Source organism: Apus apus, chromosome 4 (assembly GCF_020740795.1).
Source record: "Apus apus isolate bApuApu2 chromosome 4, bApuApu2.pri.cur, whole genome shotgun sequence".
Lineage (NCBI taxonomy): Eukaryota > Metazoa > Chordata > Aves > Apodiformes > Apodidae > Apus > Apus apus.
The window spans coordinates 14824871-14838947 of NC_067285.1; the positions used below are offsets into that span (position 1 = coordinate 14824871).

Sequence of the window (14077 nt, forward strand, 5' to 3'; positions counted from 1 at the left end):
GCCCCATGTGGCAGCTCTGCAGCCCCAGTGACAGGGACCCACAGGGAAACCAGTGCAGGAAAGGGTTTATTCAGTTGGCAGTGGGCATAGGCAGCGTGGGGCTGGAGGCAAGTGGGGGGCACCTGGCTGTGCTGGGACAGGCTAGTTGTGCTGGCAGCGCCCTCCTGCAACCAGGGAGAAGCCGTGGTGGCAATGACAGTGGAAGGAGCCAGGGCTGTTGTGGCAGATGTGGTCACATGGGCCAGGCTGTGCCTGGCACTCATCTATGTCTGGAAGAGAATGGGAGAGGGTCAGAATTATCCCAAGGTCACAGGGCTCATCCAGCAAGGGCAGGGCAGGGAATGGAGGGGGCAGGGGGCAGCTTGTGAAGCTGGGACTCAAAGGCACTTCCAATGCCTGTGCCCACACAGCTGTGGTCCTGCCACCACTTGTGCCCAAGGCTGCCAGGTGGCAGATGCCTCCTCATGCCATCAACTCCTGCACAGCCACCACCCGTCCATTCTGTCCCCCATGTTTTGGGTGGCCTGGGAGCAGGTAAAGAGAGCACAGCCAGGCACAACATGGCTGTGCCTGGCAGCAGCAGGTGGGGGGCACAGCAGGCTGCCAGCCCCGCTGCCTGCAAGTACTCACCCAAGCAGTGCCTGGCAGTGGGGTCGAGGGGACGGAAGCCTGGGTGGCATTGGCAGGTGTGTGCCCCAGGGGTGTTGGTGCAGAGCTGGCTGCAGTTGTGTAAGCCCTGGGCACACTCGTCAATGTCTGGTGGTGGGAAGAGTGACACAGGGTTACAGCACACGGCAGGAAGGCAGCACAGCCCTGCTGCTGCTGTGTGGGCAGGGCTGCCTGCTGCAACCCACCCCCTCCAGTGCTGCACATCTGACCATGCCTCCCAGGGCTGGCCAGGGGCAGAGCTGTCCAGGGCCACAGTGCTTCCTCCAGCTGGCTCCTGTCCCAGGGACAGAGAGAGTTGGGGGATGCTGGAGGGGCTCCCCCACCCCCCTCTCAGTACAGCCCCAGGGCAGGGTGGGCAGAAATGTGGACACAGCCTTGCCCCACACAGCTCAGCAGGCCAGGCTAATAGACAGGATATAGTTTATTGGGAGGGTTCTCTGGGATTGGGGCTGGAAGACTGAGCAGGATCTGACTCCAAACAGTGGGGTCAATACATTAAAAAAACAGACCAGGAGGGTCCTTCCCCCGCAGGGCCCCGGGGGACCCTCCTCTGCCAGGGCTGGGGAGGGTGGTCGCCGTCACCAAGGAGGGAGCAGGTGAAGCACACACGTCGCAGGCCAAACCAGCAGGCACATGGTACGGTATCAAGGCGACGGAGCAAGCGACCGCCCGGGAGGCGCCGGCGTGGCGGGGGCAGTGCTGGGGCAGGGAGGTGCCAAAGGTGTGCTGCCCCGGGGCTGCTTTCCCAGACACTGGTGCAAGGGGTGAGCCCCGCCACAGCCAGGCAACTGGGCTCTGTGCCCACCGCAGCAGGGCACAGCCGGCGCTTCCAGGGTGGTTCGACATGGAGAGAAAAGAGAGAAAGAGGCAGAGGCAGAGGCCAGCCGGTCCTTCTGCCAAGGCTGCTCTGGCAGGGGTTAAAGTGCATAGAGGCAAAGGCAGAGTCCAAGGATTAGAGGGAGGAGGGCACGGTGGGGGGGGCCCAGGCCAGCTCCCAGCAGAGGGATATCCCCCAAAAAAGGCCACTTGAGCTGCACAGACAATGAAAGATGGAGCAAAGAGAGAGAAAGAAAGAAGGGGAATCAGTGGGGGCTCAGCAGGGAGTGCAGGATGAACAGATACAGAGATGAGGTGCATGAGGCTGGGCAGCCACCCAGCAGGTTGCAGGATGCAAGCCAGGCTTTTGACAGGGCTGCAACAGCATCCCAAGGTGGTATTTTGAGGCTTCTGCCCACTGACTTGGCCAGGTTGCAGTGGCTCAGGGTCAGGGCATCCCCACTGTCACTCACCCACACACGCTGTGCCGTCCTCATTGGGCTCAAAGCCCCGGCTGCAGCGCTTGTTGCTGCGGCAGCGGTACCCGCCGTAGGTGTTGATGCAGACAGGCTTATCCCGGGGGCAAACAAAGGGGAACTCTGTGCACTCGTCCATGTCTGCAAGCAGAGAGGCCTGGGTCTGAGATGGCTGGGCTGGGAGTTTGGTGCTTCTGGCCACGGTCTCTTGGGTTATCCCTGCACTTGCTGGATGACCCCCCCAGAGGTAGCCATGCACACACCATGTCTCTGCCCAGGAGGATCATGGCATGGCCATAGCCCCCCTGCTGCATTCCTGCTGGCCCTCCATTGCTTGTGGCTCCAGTGCAATGCTTGCATCATGCCAGCTGTGCCTCCTGCCCTGGGCACAGTGCTCCTTCCACTTCCCCATGACACCACAGTCCCCCTCAAGAGCCGTGCTGCTGCCCCCATTCCCAAGCCATGTGTAGGCAGTTGTACCCTACATCAAGCCATGCAGCAGCCCTGCCTGCATGCCCAGCCACCTCCCCACATGCCCTCGTGCCCCTCATGGGGCCATGCTGCAGCACACATGCAGCCTGTGCCCCCAGCAGCCACTCACCTACACAGCGTCCATTCTCGTGCTGGGAGAATCCCTGCCCGCACTGCATTTGGGGAGAAGCAGAGACCCCCGGAAACAGGGAGGAATCAGCCCGGAGCAGCCACTGAGCCAGCGGAGCCCAGCTCCTCCTTCTTGCTCCTAAAGCCTCCCTCCCTGCAACCACAATTTGCCCTCACCTCCAGAGGGGCAGGCATGAGTGGCTCCGCAACATCCAGGGGGTAGGGAACCTCCAGGACAGAGTTGGTCTCACTGCTGGCCACAGCTCGCACCACAACACGGCCGTCTGGCCACGTCACCTCCAGGCTGCTGGCTTTGTCGCGCCCTGCAGGCGGGCAGCCCATCAGAGAGGGGGCATCCAGGATGGGCAGGGGCTGGAAGGAGGTGGGGGGTGGTAGGGATGGAAGGGCAAAGCTGCCTCTAGCTCCCTAAGCTGGTCCCAGGTGCCCGTCCCGACAGGGCATGCACAGGGAAGCAGCCCAAGGGGTGCACATATGGGGACAATGCTAGCGGGCAGGGACACCCTGCTGAGCCAGGGGAGGGTTAACAGGCAGGGAAGCCCTGTCACAGGGCAAAACAGCAGGCAAGGGGTGGGGAAGCTAGCAGCTACCCCTTGCAGCAGGGCTGCAGTGGCTGGGCACCCTGCTCACAGCCTCCCCTGGAGCCCACCAGAGAGGGTGCAGGGCTCAGGAGCCCATCAAGGGGGTTGCTGGCAAGGGTTAGGGGTGCAGGTAACCTGTTGCTCCCACCCCCGCTGCCCTGGCTCACCCAGTCCAAAGTGTGCCACAGGCTCCATCTCGCAGAGGTACCCCGAGCCGCCGTCAATGATGCGCAGGTGGGCCCCACTGCGCTGGGTGAACAGCACCACTTTGGCCCCCCGAGCAAAGGCCCCGAAGCGAGTGCGGGGGATGACACGCAGCCAGTTGTTGCCAGTGCCCTGCAAGAGAGGAGGGAACAAGGAGGATGAGCTGGGAGAGGCAGAAAGGACAGGAACAACGTAAGGACCCTCTGCTTGACTGACCTGGGTGCCCTTGAAGATGGAGATAGGCTGTGCCATGGACTCGCCATGGGACAGGATCAGGTCCAGCATCCCATCTCCATCAAAATCTGTCACTGCTCCCCCTGCAAGGACAGGAGCAGGTAATGCCCAGTGCCTGGCCCTACATCTCTCAGCAGTACATCCTGGATTGCCAGGAGTGCTGTTGCTGGGGCAATAGGGAAAATGGGTGACCCAGTGCAGGTATTAGGGTCCCTGTATGGATAGGACCCTGCAATCTGGTGGGTCACCTCCAGAGGCAATAGGGAGGACAGGGGCAGGCAGTGCCTAGTAGGCTGTGAGACACAGGAGGCTGCCTGGCCCCCTCCCAAACACAGAGATTGGGTTTGAACAGTGGGCATCCAGGAAGGAGATGCCAAGAGCAAGGCACTGAGGAGCAACTGGAGACAGCTCTGTTAGCTGGGTACAGGCAGATGGAGAAAGCCTGGGGCAGCTCTTGGGTAATGGGGGCTCCAGGGAGCTGGTGGGGAGCAGGCAGGTGACATAGCCAGGCACACAGAGTCCCCAGGCGTGGAGGGTGCCACCAGTGCTGTGGCATACCACTGGTACAGGCTCCAACTGCCAGGGCCAGGGAGACCCACCCGTGCCCCGTCCCTCAGGCTCCAACGCATCCCCTGGATTCAGCTCTTCCACAATGGGGTCTGAGTGCTCCCTGCGGATGAGCCTGTAGAGCATAGACAGGGCATTAGTACCAGCCCCTGTGGCCCCCAGCAGCTCCCAGGAAGTGTCCTCTGAGCAGCCTGGCAGAGAGGTGACAGGCCTGGTGGCACCCAAGGATGATGCAGGGTGGATGGGACTAGCCCCTGCCTGTTGACATGACACCTCACTTCCCTGCTCCATAGAGGGATGTCACGAGAGCCTGGATCTTGTGGGTCTGAACTGTGGAGCGGCAGCACTATCTCCAAACACTGCTGCATTCCTCTGGAACAGGAGACTCACCACCTCCCCCCTCCTCGCACCCACCCCACAGGGGCTCCCCACCATGCCACTGTCCTCCACCCACCCACCAGTGTCAGCACCGGGTGGACAACCAGCTCCTACAACCCCGCATGCCAGGTAAGGACGTGTCACATAGCAGTAACAAGGAATTGACCCTCACAATTAACAGGAGCCATGAACAAGCTTCCACACTGCTGCTAATCAGTGGTGCCAGGGGCCCTGGGGGCTGCTGCAGGCACGATTGCAGTGGTTGGTAATAATGCCGAGAAGGACTCAGTCACGGTGCCTTTTATGAGCTGAGCCCGAGCAGTGGCACTGCTGGAGAGGAGCCCTCTAAGCCTGGCTGTGCCACGGGGACTGCTCGGCCCCCCTGGCCCCTACCGGAAGAGGCGGTTGGCCGAGGAGCCGCGGTAGGCGATGTTGTTGAAGAAAACCTCCAGCTCCTGGTCGTTGTCAAAGTCGGCTGCGATGACGGTGCGGACAGGGGATGGCATGGAGAACTTGGGGGTGGCGATGTCCTGTGTGAGGGACAGGCACGGGGTGACAATGGACAAGGAGAACAGGACACTGGCTCCCACTCTGGTGCTTCGGGTCCCCTCCTCACTGGGAATTGGGGCTTGAAGCCAAATTTTGGTGAAGCCAGGCCCCTTGGCCAAGGAGGCTTGGCAGCAAAGATGACATTGAGGGATTCCTGGCCCCAAGTCCTCACCCGAAATCGGATGCGCCCAGGACCTCCACTCTGCAGGTAGAGGCGGTGTGGCCCGTTCCAGTTGCCGTAGACCACGTCCACCCGGCCATCGCGGTTGAAGTCAGCCAGTGCCACACCACGTCCATGCTGGTAGGGGTCATCCAGCCCTGGGGAGTGGCAAGGGGACAGGGGGAGACGGGACCCCCTCCCTGCCTCTGTCTCCCTGGGATGCTCCCAGTGGTCGCCAGAGGGTTGCCTCCCATGCAGAGCAGTATCCCTGCCCTAACAGATGCCCTGGTGCACTCCATCCAGCCCCCATGGTCAGCAGGGCTCTGGGTCCCCAGGCCTGTCCTTGCACCCTGCGCTCAGCCTGCCTGAGCACTCAGAGGCTGGCAGAACCAGCCCTGCCCCTGGGGTCCCTGACACCCGCGTGTTTCCCCCACTCCCTCTACTCACCCACAGAAGCAGCCACGTCTCGGAATGTCCCATCGCCCCGGTTGTGGAAGAGAAAATTGGGGCTGTTCTCATTACCGCAGAATATGTCAGAGGCACTCTCGCTCAGGATGGGGCCCACAGCCACTCCACGGCCCCCTGGGGACAGCAGCCTTCAGGTGAGGGGGCAGCCAGAACCTTGCCCCAGAGGGGTTACGCCCCCCATGCCTCCTGCAGCACTGCCCACAAGGGGCTCCCGGGACCCCCAGCGTTCCCTCCTTGCCCCCCTCCCTCCTTCAGTCTCTCTCTCTCATCAGGAGCTAATTGGGCCTGGCAGCCGCTTGTGTCATTCTCAACCCTAATCACCGCCATCACCATGGTGACAACACTCCTAATTAGTGACAAGTTACCACTGGGGAGACGGGGCACAGCAGTGGTCCCTGCGGTGACGGGGCTGCGTGGCGTGCAGGCTGGCAAACTCCCTGCTGACCTGCTCGTGTGCCCGCATCCCCACGCCACACTCCTGACCCTGTGGGCTCTGGGGGGATCAACCTGGCTGCCGAGCAAGGTGATGGGCACAGGGGTCCTGGGTCAGCATCTCGTGGGCCTGGTCCCTTCCACGGGCCGTGGGGCTGCCACTAGATGGGGCAGTCAGGCAGCCTAACACCAGGCACGGGTCGCTCTGCCTGCGCTGCCCTGCCTGCACTGGGGTCCCACGCTCCCCGTGCCCAGCGGCCAGGTACCTGTGTACTTGCTGACACCAGCCTGGGCGGCCACATCCACCAGCACCACAACACCACGGGCAGGGTCGCTGGCAGCCACGTCCATCTCGAGCAGGGCGTGGGGGCCCACGTTGCCGCTGGCGTAGTTGGCGATGTAGATGGAGTACCTGCCGGAGCCCTGTGGCCGGCGGCAGCTCCTCAGCACCCACCCACCCAATACCCAAATCCACGGGGACCAGGGGATCCCTGCTGTAAGGCTGGATGCTCTCATGGCTCCATGGGACCAGGTGCTGCTACCATGTGCTGAGCAAGAGCTCTGCAAAGACTATGGTGAAAATTACCCCAGGAGCATGGACATGCTCCATTACCTCCAGGAGCTCTGCTGTCCCCAGGCTCAAGGTGCTGGCACATGGCACCCTGCCCCCGCCAGCACCCCTGATGTGCTAAGTCCCCCACCCATCCCCACAGCTCGCCTTGTCCCGTGAAGCAGCTGGACCCTGATTTAGTGATAATCATTTGGAAACAAACCACTGTGGGAGGAGGAAGAAGAAAGAGCGGGTGACAGGAACATAAATCACCTCGACAGGCACGTTTATCAGCTGGCAGCAACAGTGTGGACAGGTGCCCACAGTCCCCATGGCTGGAGGGAGCTGCCTGCCTGGACAGCCAGAGGCTGCTGGGGAGCACCCCTGGCCCTGGTTGGGGCTGGGATGGGGCTGGTGTTCAGGCAAGGGGAGAGGTCCCACAGGGGAGGGCTGAAGGTGTGTGGGAGGTGAGAAGGGAGCAGAGATGCCCCCAGCCCACCTTGCCCTGCCTGCTCACCATCCGGTCCACGCAGGCAACGGAGCGCCCGGCAAAGCGGCTGGCCACGTCTCGGTTCACCTCGTCGCTCAGGAGGTCCTCCCAGCGCCCGTTGCGGAACTTGAAGAGTTTGTCTGTGTAGGTGGCCATGCCTGGGCAGAGGGGAGGTGGGCACAGGTCAGGGGGCTTCAGCTTCCCGCCTCCTCCCAAGGAGGTTGCCCTGTGACAAGGGGAGGCTGTGGAAGGGGTACCCTTTTCCCAGAGCAGCACAAACCCCTGCTCTGTTCCCCACAGCCCCTGGCAATGCCACAGGGCCACAGTGCTGCTGCAAAAGTGCCTGTGACCCTTAAGGGCAGCCAGGAGACAAGCAGAAGAATCAACTCATTAAGGTAAAATGTGTCCCAATGGGGCACAGCCCCATAGATCATCCCTGGAAAGGTAAAAAATCGATGCAGTGCCAGGCACAGGCAGTGAGCTGCTCTGCCCGTGACAGCACCGATGGCAGCACCTGATTTAGGGACAGATGTACCACCAGTCCAGGTAATTATGAGCATCAGGAAGACAGATCCATTGTGTGGAGGTCAGGGCAGTGGGACAGGGACATGAAGCAGAGCTTGGCTAGAGCACAAACCCACAGAGCTTCAGGAATGCCCAGTGCTGGGCTGTCACATCATGGTCCAGTCCTCAGGACAGGCATCCTAGGAGCTGGGACAGCACTGGTAGGGCAGAATTAGGCCTGGCTTGGTCCAGCTGGCACAGGAAAGCCATGCCTGGTGCAGGGCACAGCTAGGATTTGCAGCGGAAGGTCTCCGTGAAGGGGCAGCCCCAGAGATGTCAGGGAAACTGCCATCCCACTCGGGGTGCTGTGGGGAGGGTGGTGGGCAGCTGGAAATGCTGACTTGGCAACTGGCTGGGCTCAGTGTCCCGCCCATGCTGCCATCAATCAATGGAGCCACTCAACTGAGAAATTAACTCCAGCCCGCACACATCCCTCACACGCCGAAGGTCGCGGGCGGCCGTGCCGGGAGCTCCCCCTGAGTCTGGAGCTCAGGGCACAGCCGCCGGTGGGGCTCACCGGAGAAGGCATTGTTGGTGTTGAGGAAGTACACCTCCTCACGGCCATCCCCGTCGATGTCACAGGCTGTCACGCCGATGGCATTGCCCTGCCGGTCCCGCAGCGCGTAGTACGGGGAGCTCCACTCGTCCTCTGCCAGGTTCACCAGCCGCCCCTGTGCCTTGTCATACTTGAGCACCAGGTTGGGGCCGTTGTACCTGTGGGAGTGAGCAGGCACAATGGCTCCCTGAGGCCTGGGGACAAGATGAAAGCCCCTCTCCCACCTCTGGGGCGTCACAAGATGTGACACCAAGTTTTCCCCATGATGGGCATAGCAAAAACTTGTGTGGCTCATGGAGACAAGGGACCCCAGGCTGTCCTCAGCACCCACATGGGGGGCTGGCTTCCAGCTGTGCGGGTGTGGGCTCAGCCTGGATTTGTTCCACCACATGTCAGGCATCCCTAGGGGAATGCTAGTGCAGGAGCTGGGTCCAGGCAACCAGCGGGGAAGGATGGGGCACAGGTCCCTGCTTGCAGCCCTTTCCTAGGGCAAGGAAACTGGCATGCCAGGCAAATCCTCTCGGCATGCCGCTCCCCACAGGCTCTCCGCCTGCTTCTGGCGGGTGCACCAGTAAACAAGTTATACAACGGGCACCGTGGCCGCTTACAAAACCCCAGCTGGCTGCTTGGCTCAGCCCTGCTGGGAGTAGTGGCCCAGGCCCCTCTGTGTGCCCCCGGGGCTGCCTGTGGTTTGCTGCCCCAGGGTGATGCTCAAGACAGTTGGCAGGGCCAAACTCCTCTTGCCACTCTGGTGCCCTGATTCCTGCACCCCTCTCCCAGAGCGGTTCTGTGGGAGTGAGGGGTCTCCTCCAGGTGAGCACACCTGTGTGTGCAAGCCTCCCTCAGGGGTGAGCATGGTGGTGCATGCACAGAGACAGTGTGCTGGCAGCTCACAGCTGTGCCATGGTCCCTGCTGTCCCTCATCAGTGCCGGACCTGCTGGCAACAGCTGCTCCGTGTCCAGCCCCACTCAGGCACTGGCAGCACAGCACATGGTTGCCTGCTTCCCCAGCTCCTGCCAGCCCTTCCAAGCCATCATTCCAATAAAGGACTAAAAAAAACCTCCAGCCAATTAACTGAATCTCTGGAGAGCGCTGAGTCCTGTCAGTGGAGCTGAGATGGCCCGGGGACACGCTGGCTCCACACTGTAGGGTAGACCCTGGCCACTGGGCAGCTGCCCCACACCTCAGAGAGGAGACCTGGCCCCAGGGCTGGGATGGGGACACCCACATTGCCCCAAGCAGGCACCCAGTTGGCATCAACACCTTATGTGAGTGCACACACACAGGTGTGTGGGTGTATGCAGACCCCCACCCCATCGCTCTTGTGCAGAGTAGCCCCCAAGCAGGCCACATGCCCATGGAAGAGCATGGAGCTCCTGGCCTGCGGGGCCACCAGGTCCCACTGTCATCAAGGTGCTGGGTGCATCACTCACCCTGCCACCACAATCTCGAAGTCACCATCGGCATCCAGGTCGGTGACAGCCACACCATAGTTGAGTTGTGTGGGGTTGCTGTCATAGTCAGGTGGGAGAAGACGGTGGGTAACAGCCACAAACATGGGCTCACTGCGTTGGGAGCCCTCGCTGAGCCAGGCCAGGGACAGCAGGCACAGCACCAGCATCCTGGGCACCTGGGAGAGACCTGCAGCCCGTCAGCTCCAGGAGATTGTGCTCTGTGGTGCTGAAGATTCCCCACCACCCCTGCACAAGAGACATTCTCTTTCCACCCCTTGTCACCCATCCCAGCCTGTGCCACCCCACCAGCCCTGCAACCCCTGGGCCCTGCCACAGTTCTGATACCCCAGACCCTCCTGGCTGCAGCTCACCCTTGAGGCTTCCTTGAGACAGGACTGTACCACAGTGAGCAGGGAGCCAGGTTTGAGCAGGAGCTCGGCCACCGGAGCCCATCCCATGGGAGGGACCAAGGAGGCAACAAGAAGGCTGTCGGGTGCTGACGAAGCTGGACTCAGCCCCAGCTTGCCCTGCCCCAAAGGGCCACCAGCACCCAAGCTCCTGGCAAGTCACAATGCCAATCACTGATCTCTTGACAGGGTCAGAGGTGGCAGGCAGTCACCTGGCTGGGGAGCTCATCCCCTGTCCAGCTGTCTGGTCCTCCAGAACTGGGGGAGCCCAGGGGGGTACTCTGCCAGGTGATTCCTGTATGCCTCCATTTCCCCACCCTGCTGGAACTGTTTGACCCAGGGGCAATGTGGCGTGTGCTCCTTCCAGGCTGGCCGGGGAATGTGTCCACACAGGGATGTAATCATGGGAAATAGATGCTGGGAGGAACAGGACGCTGGGAGGAGAGGCTCAATTAACCTGGACTGCGGAGGACGGTGCCTGCCAGCACTGCTGGCAAGGCTGCGGAGATTTTGGAGTTGACTCTGACCTGGCTGTAGCAAGGGTGACGAGCAAGGTGGCACTCAGAATGGCCAGCCATTGTCACAGGCCAGGCAGTCCCCTCCAGAAGGAAAAAGCCCAGCAGTGAGCTGCATGCCCCTGGGCTGTGTGCATGAACCCATGTGCCGGTGCTCCAGTGGGAGCAAGAGCAACCTGTCCCATCATTGCAGCCCGGAGGCATTCAGCCACCAGGCAAGGATTACTGCTCCATGTAGTCATGCCATCCCACAGGACAGGGCTGCCCCCACTTCCTGGGGAGCCAGAACCATGCCCCAGCACAGGGATAGGGGAGAACAGCCACACTGCCAGCAGATCCCCATGCTGCAGACTCTGCCAGCAAAGAAAGCTGTAGCAGCTGCAGCAGCTGTGTGGTGCCACGTGCCCAGCTTGGAGAAGGGAAGATGTGGGGTGGTTTAGATTTTGGCAGATGCACCAGGCTGCAGGAGCAGCCTGCTGCTGTCTCCTCTAGGGATGGGAATGATCCCAAGGGTCTTTGGGGCACAGGATTTCCCTGCCACAAGCAAATAGCTTTCTTGTCCACTTGGCTGGGTAGGAAGAGGCTGTCCTCCATCTGTAGAGGGGAACTTGAGCCCCACCATCCAACACACCCAGACCCCTGCATCCCACCACACAGGCCCCACTCCAATCCCACCCATCTCCAGGCACAGATGCAAGTGTGGATGTGCATGTGTATTGTGTCCACAGCTCTATTCTGTGCTGCTCCCATTCCCTCCCTGTCCTGACCCACATCCTCCCACAGCCCCCCTCTGGCACCATGCTCTTCACCATCCAACCAGACTTGGGCCACTCTGCCCATCACACAGCCACCCTGTCTGGCACAGCTTTCCAGGGACAGGAGACCGGATCTTCCCCTGGTGCAGGTGCCTCATGCAAGGCACATGTGATGAGGTTGCACCAGGCTGCACAGGGATGGGACAGTCCCAGGGTGTCACTCCACAGTGCCAGGCAGTGGGAAGGGGAGCCTTTGCCACCCCCCCACACTGCTTCACTAAAACATTGGGGAAAGCCACCCACATGTGGACATACGGGTGCAGGGCTGCCACTCAGCTCCCACCAATGCAGAGCAGTGCCCCTCAGCCCCAGCCAGGAGGTGGGTGGCTGTCCCCAGGCCTCCAACAGGGCTCTCCCTCTTCTGCCTCTCCTCCTGCTCCTCGCAGCTTGGCCCATTCCCCAAGTGCTCCCGCACCCCATCGAGCTGCAGCCAAAATCCCTGCAGGCTGGATGGAGACTTTCCAGGAGGAAACAATGTTCCTGATTGGAGACAAAAGGCTTTTCCCAGTGGATCCGGTGCTTGGTGCCATGGGGAAGGGATGTATGGCCCAGGGCCAGGCCATTTTTGGAAGGGGGAGGGAGGTAGGCTAAGGCTCTGCATGGCAGACCGGGAAGGCCTCGTGGTTCCCGGAGTGCTGCTGACAGCACCGAGGCCCTAGCCTGAAGCTCCAGCTGAGGTTTGAGGTGAAGGATCCTGCTTGTACACAGGGCAGAGCTCAGCCAATCTTGTCCCAGCAAAGCCACGTCCTGGCTTATGTTGTGGCACCTGGTGGCAAGGTGACCCCAGGAGCTGCGGTTACCCCAGGGTGCCTGCTCAGCATGGCTAAGCCTGGTGACAGGAAGCCAAGCTGTCAGGCAGGGGTAAAGGCAGTGGGAGGGTGGGAGCAAGGCAGGGGTGCTACCACCACCCAGGCTGCAGCCAGACAGCACAGGGGAAGGGTGCTGGCCCCATGGCAGAGATGCTGCATGTAGGGCTCACCTGTCTCCACACATGGCTGCAGCTGGCCATGTCCTGCGGGGAGGGTGGGATGAGATTGGGAAGGGAGCCATGGGCCAGGCAGGGCGTTGTGCCCCAGACCCCTCAACGTAAGTATGGAGATGCTATCCCTAGGACTCTTTTTGTACCCACATGCACATCTGTAGTCCTCAGCCCACATCATGGGGAGGGTGGGAGCTGGTGCTCTGTGCGGCCACCCCATCCTGCATACCACTGTCACATTGCTGCCTGCCACACCACGCACCCCAGTGATGTCATGCTCCACCACTGCAGCACCATCCCAGGCCGGGCCGCAGCCATCTCCAGCAGCGCTATGACATTGCGGGACATCGCGCAGGGGCCTCATCATACCCCAAAGGCACCCCAGAGCAGTGACAACATGGTGACATCGTAGCACCCCATAACCTTATGCTGCATGTGCCCCACTAACATCATATTCCTATTCCTGCCATTCCCAGGCTACCACAGCTCTTCCCACCAGGGCAGCAGACAGGCAGGAGACATCCCACAGACCCAGCAGCACAGCTGCCCAGGGAGGCCAGCAGTGCCCCCTCCACAGCACTTCAGCCCCAAGCAGCCCAGCCCCTGCAGTGCCTCTGCTCCGGCCAAAGCCCGTGAGCCCAAGACCCGCTGCTCTGGCTGCCTGCTGTGGGCTCAGAGCTGCTCCCTCCCACACGCCTCTTGCAGACCCTGGCCTGTGCATGCATCCCATCACAGATGCTTCCAACGGGCCCAAATTCCTCAGCTGCCTGATGGCCCATCCCTGTCCCCTCCCATGCAGGACTCCTGAGTGCCGGACCTGGCATGCTGGGGCTCAGCCAGCAGCAGCTAATGCAGTGTGGAGATGAGCAGTCACCTCAGCCTCTGAGCTCAGCCCAGAGGGACACCAGGTCCTTGGGGAGCTCAGACCCACCAGCACACTGCCAGCCCCTTCCCACACAGGCAGATGCACGGCTGGACCTCTGTCTCCGTTGCCCCAGCTCCTCCACAGGCTCAGCCACGACCAAGCACAAACCCTCACAGAAAGAGGAGGTATCTCTTGCTTCTCACTACCTTGATGCCTCTGCCAGCACTACCCCGGTCCCAGCCCACATCTCCATCACTGCTCCATCCTCTGAGCGCGGTCCCCCCAGCCCAGCATCCTTCCATCCCCGTTCCCATCCCATCCTTCACCTTCCTTCCTCCCGCCTTGCCGCCCTGCATCCCCTCCACGCCGCGGGGACAGGCTGCGAGCCCGGTCCCACTCCACCTGCCACTAACTTCTCTCCGGGCCGGTGACCGTGCCGGAGTTGAAAACCACCCCCTCGTCCCCGGGAAACTTCAAGGACCAGCAACCCATCTCCTACTCACGGGCCAGGGGGGCTGCGCGGCGCCCCCGCGGCGGCGGGGGGAGCGCATCCCGCACCGCCCGGCTCCGGCGCTCCCCGGCTTCCGACGGGGCTGGCCCGGCCGAGCGGCGCCTTATGAAGGGGCGGGCGGTGGCAGCAGCGCCAATGAGCGGGGTGAGGGGCGCCGCTGCCAATGGGGAGCGCGGAGGTGGGGCTGCGGCGCCGTGATTTACTGTCCCCATCGCAGG

The 14077-nt window shown here is 61.8% G+C and overlaps 1 protein-coding gene across 6 annotated transcripts; it reads right to left on the reverse strand.

Annotated features, from left to right (window-relative positions):
* Window positions 1-53: 53 nt before the first annotated feature.
* Window positions 54-13924, reverse strand: CRTAC1 (cartilage acidic protein 1). Of its 6 annotated transcripts, XM_051619125.1 has the most exons (16): window positions 13852-13924; window positions 9747-9943; window positions 8274-8470; window positions 7220-7350; window positions 6419-6575; window positions 5700-5834; window positions 5265-5410; window positions 4937-5073; window positions 4198-4280; window positions 3581-3681; window positions 3328-3496; window positions 2739-2884; window positions 2563-2605; window positions 1959-2102; window positions 631-756; window positions 54-269 (listed from the first exon to the last, which is right to left on the reverse strand). In XM_051619125.1, the coding sequence occupies exons 1-16, from the start codon at window positions 13897-13899 to the stop codon at window positions 142-144; spliced, it is 2088 nt and encodes a 695-aa protein (XP_051475085.1). In that variant the 5' UTR covers window positions 13900-13924; the 3' UTR covers window positions 54-141. The 6 variants fall into 6 exon arrangements, with proteins under 6 accessions (XP_051475085.1, XP_051475086.1, XP_051475083.1 ...); XM_051619126.1 differs by lacking the exon at window positions 2563-2605 and having other exon boundaries at window positions 173-269; XM_051619123.1 differs by lacking the exons at window positions 54-269; window positions 631-756 and adding an exon at window positions 1073-1700.
* Window positions 13925-14077: the final 153 nt, after the last annotated feature.

Excerpts from the sequence above, each read along its gene's own strand:
- CRTAC1 (XM_051619123.1), bottom strand. The coding sequence starts at position 13,899 with ATGCGCTCCCCCCGCCGCCGCGGGGGCGCCGCGCAGCCCCCCTGGCCC. Across the intron at positions 5,835-6,418 it reads TGGTGTCAGCAAGTACACAG|GGGGCCGTGGAGTGGCTGTG; the intron begins GTACCTGGCCGC and ends TGCTGTCCCCAG. Across the intron at positions 5,074-5,264 it reads CTGGGCGCATCCGATTTCGG|GACATCGCCACCCCCAAGTT; the intron begins GTGAGGACTTGG and ends TCCCTCACACAG.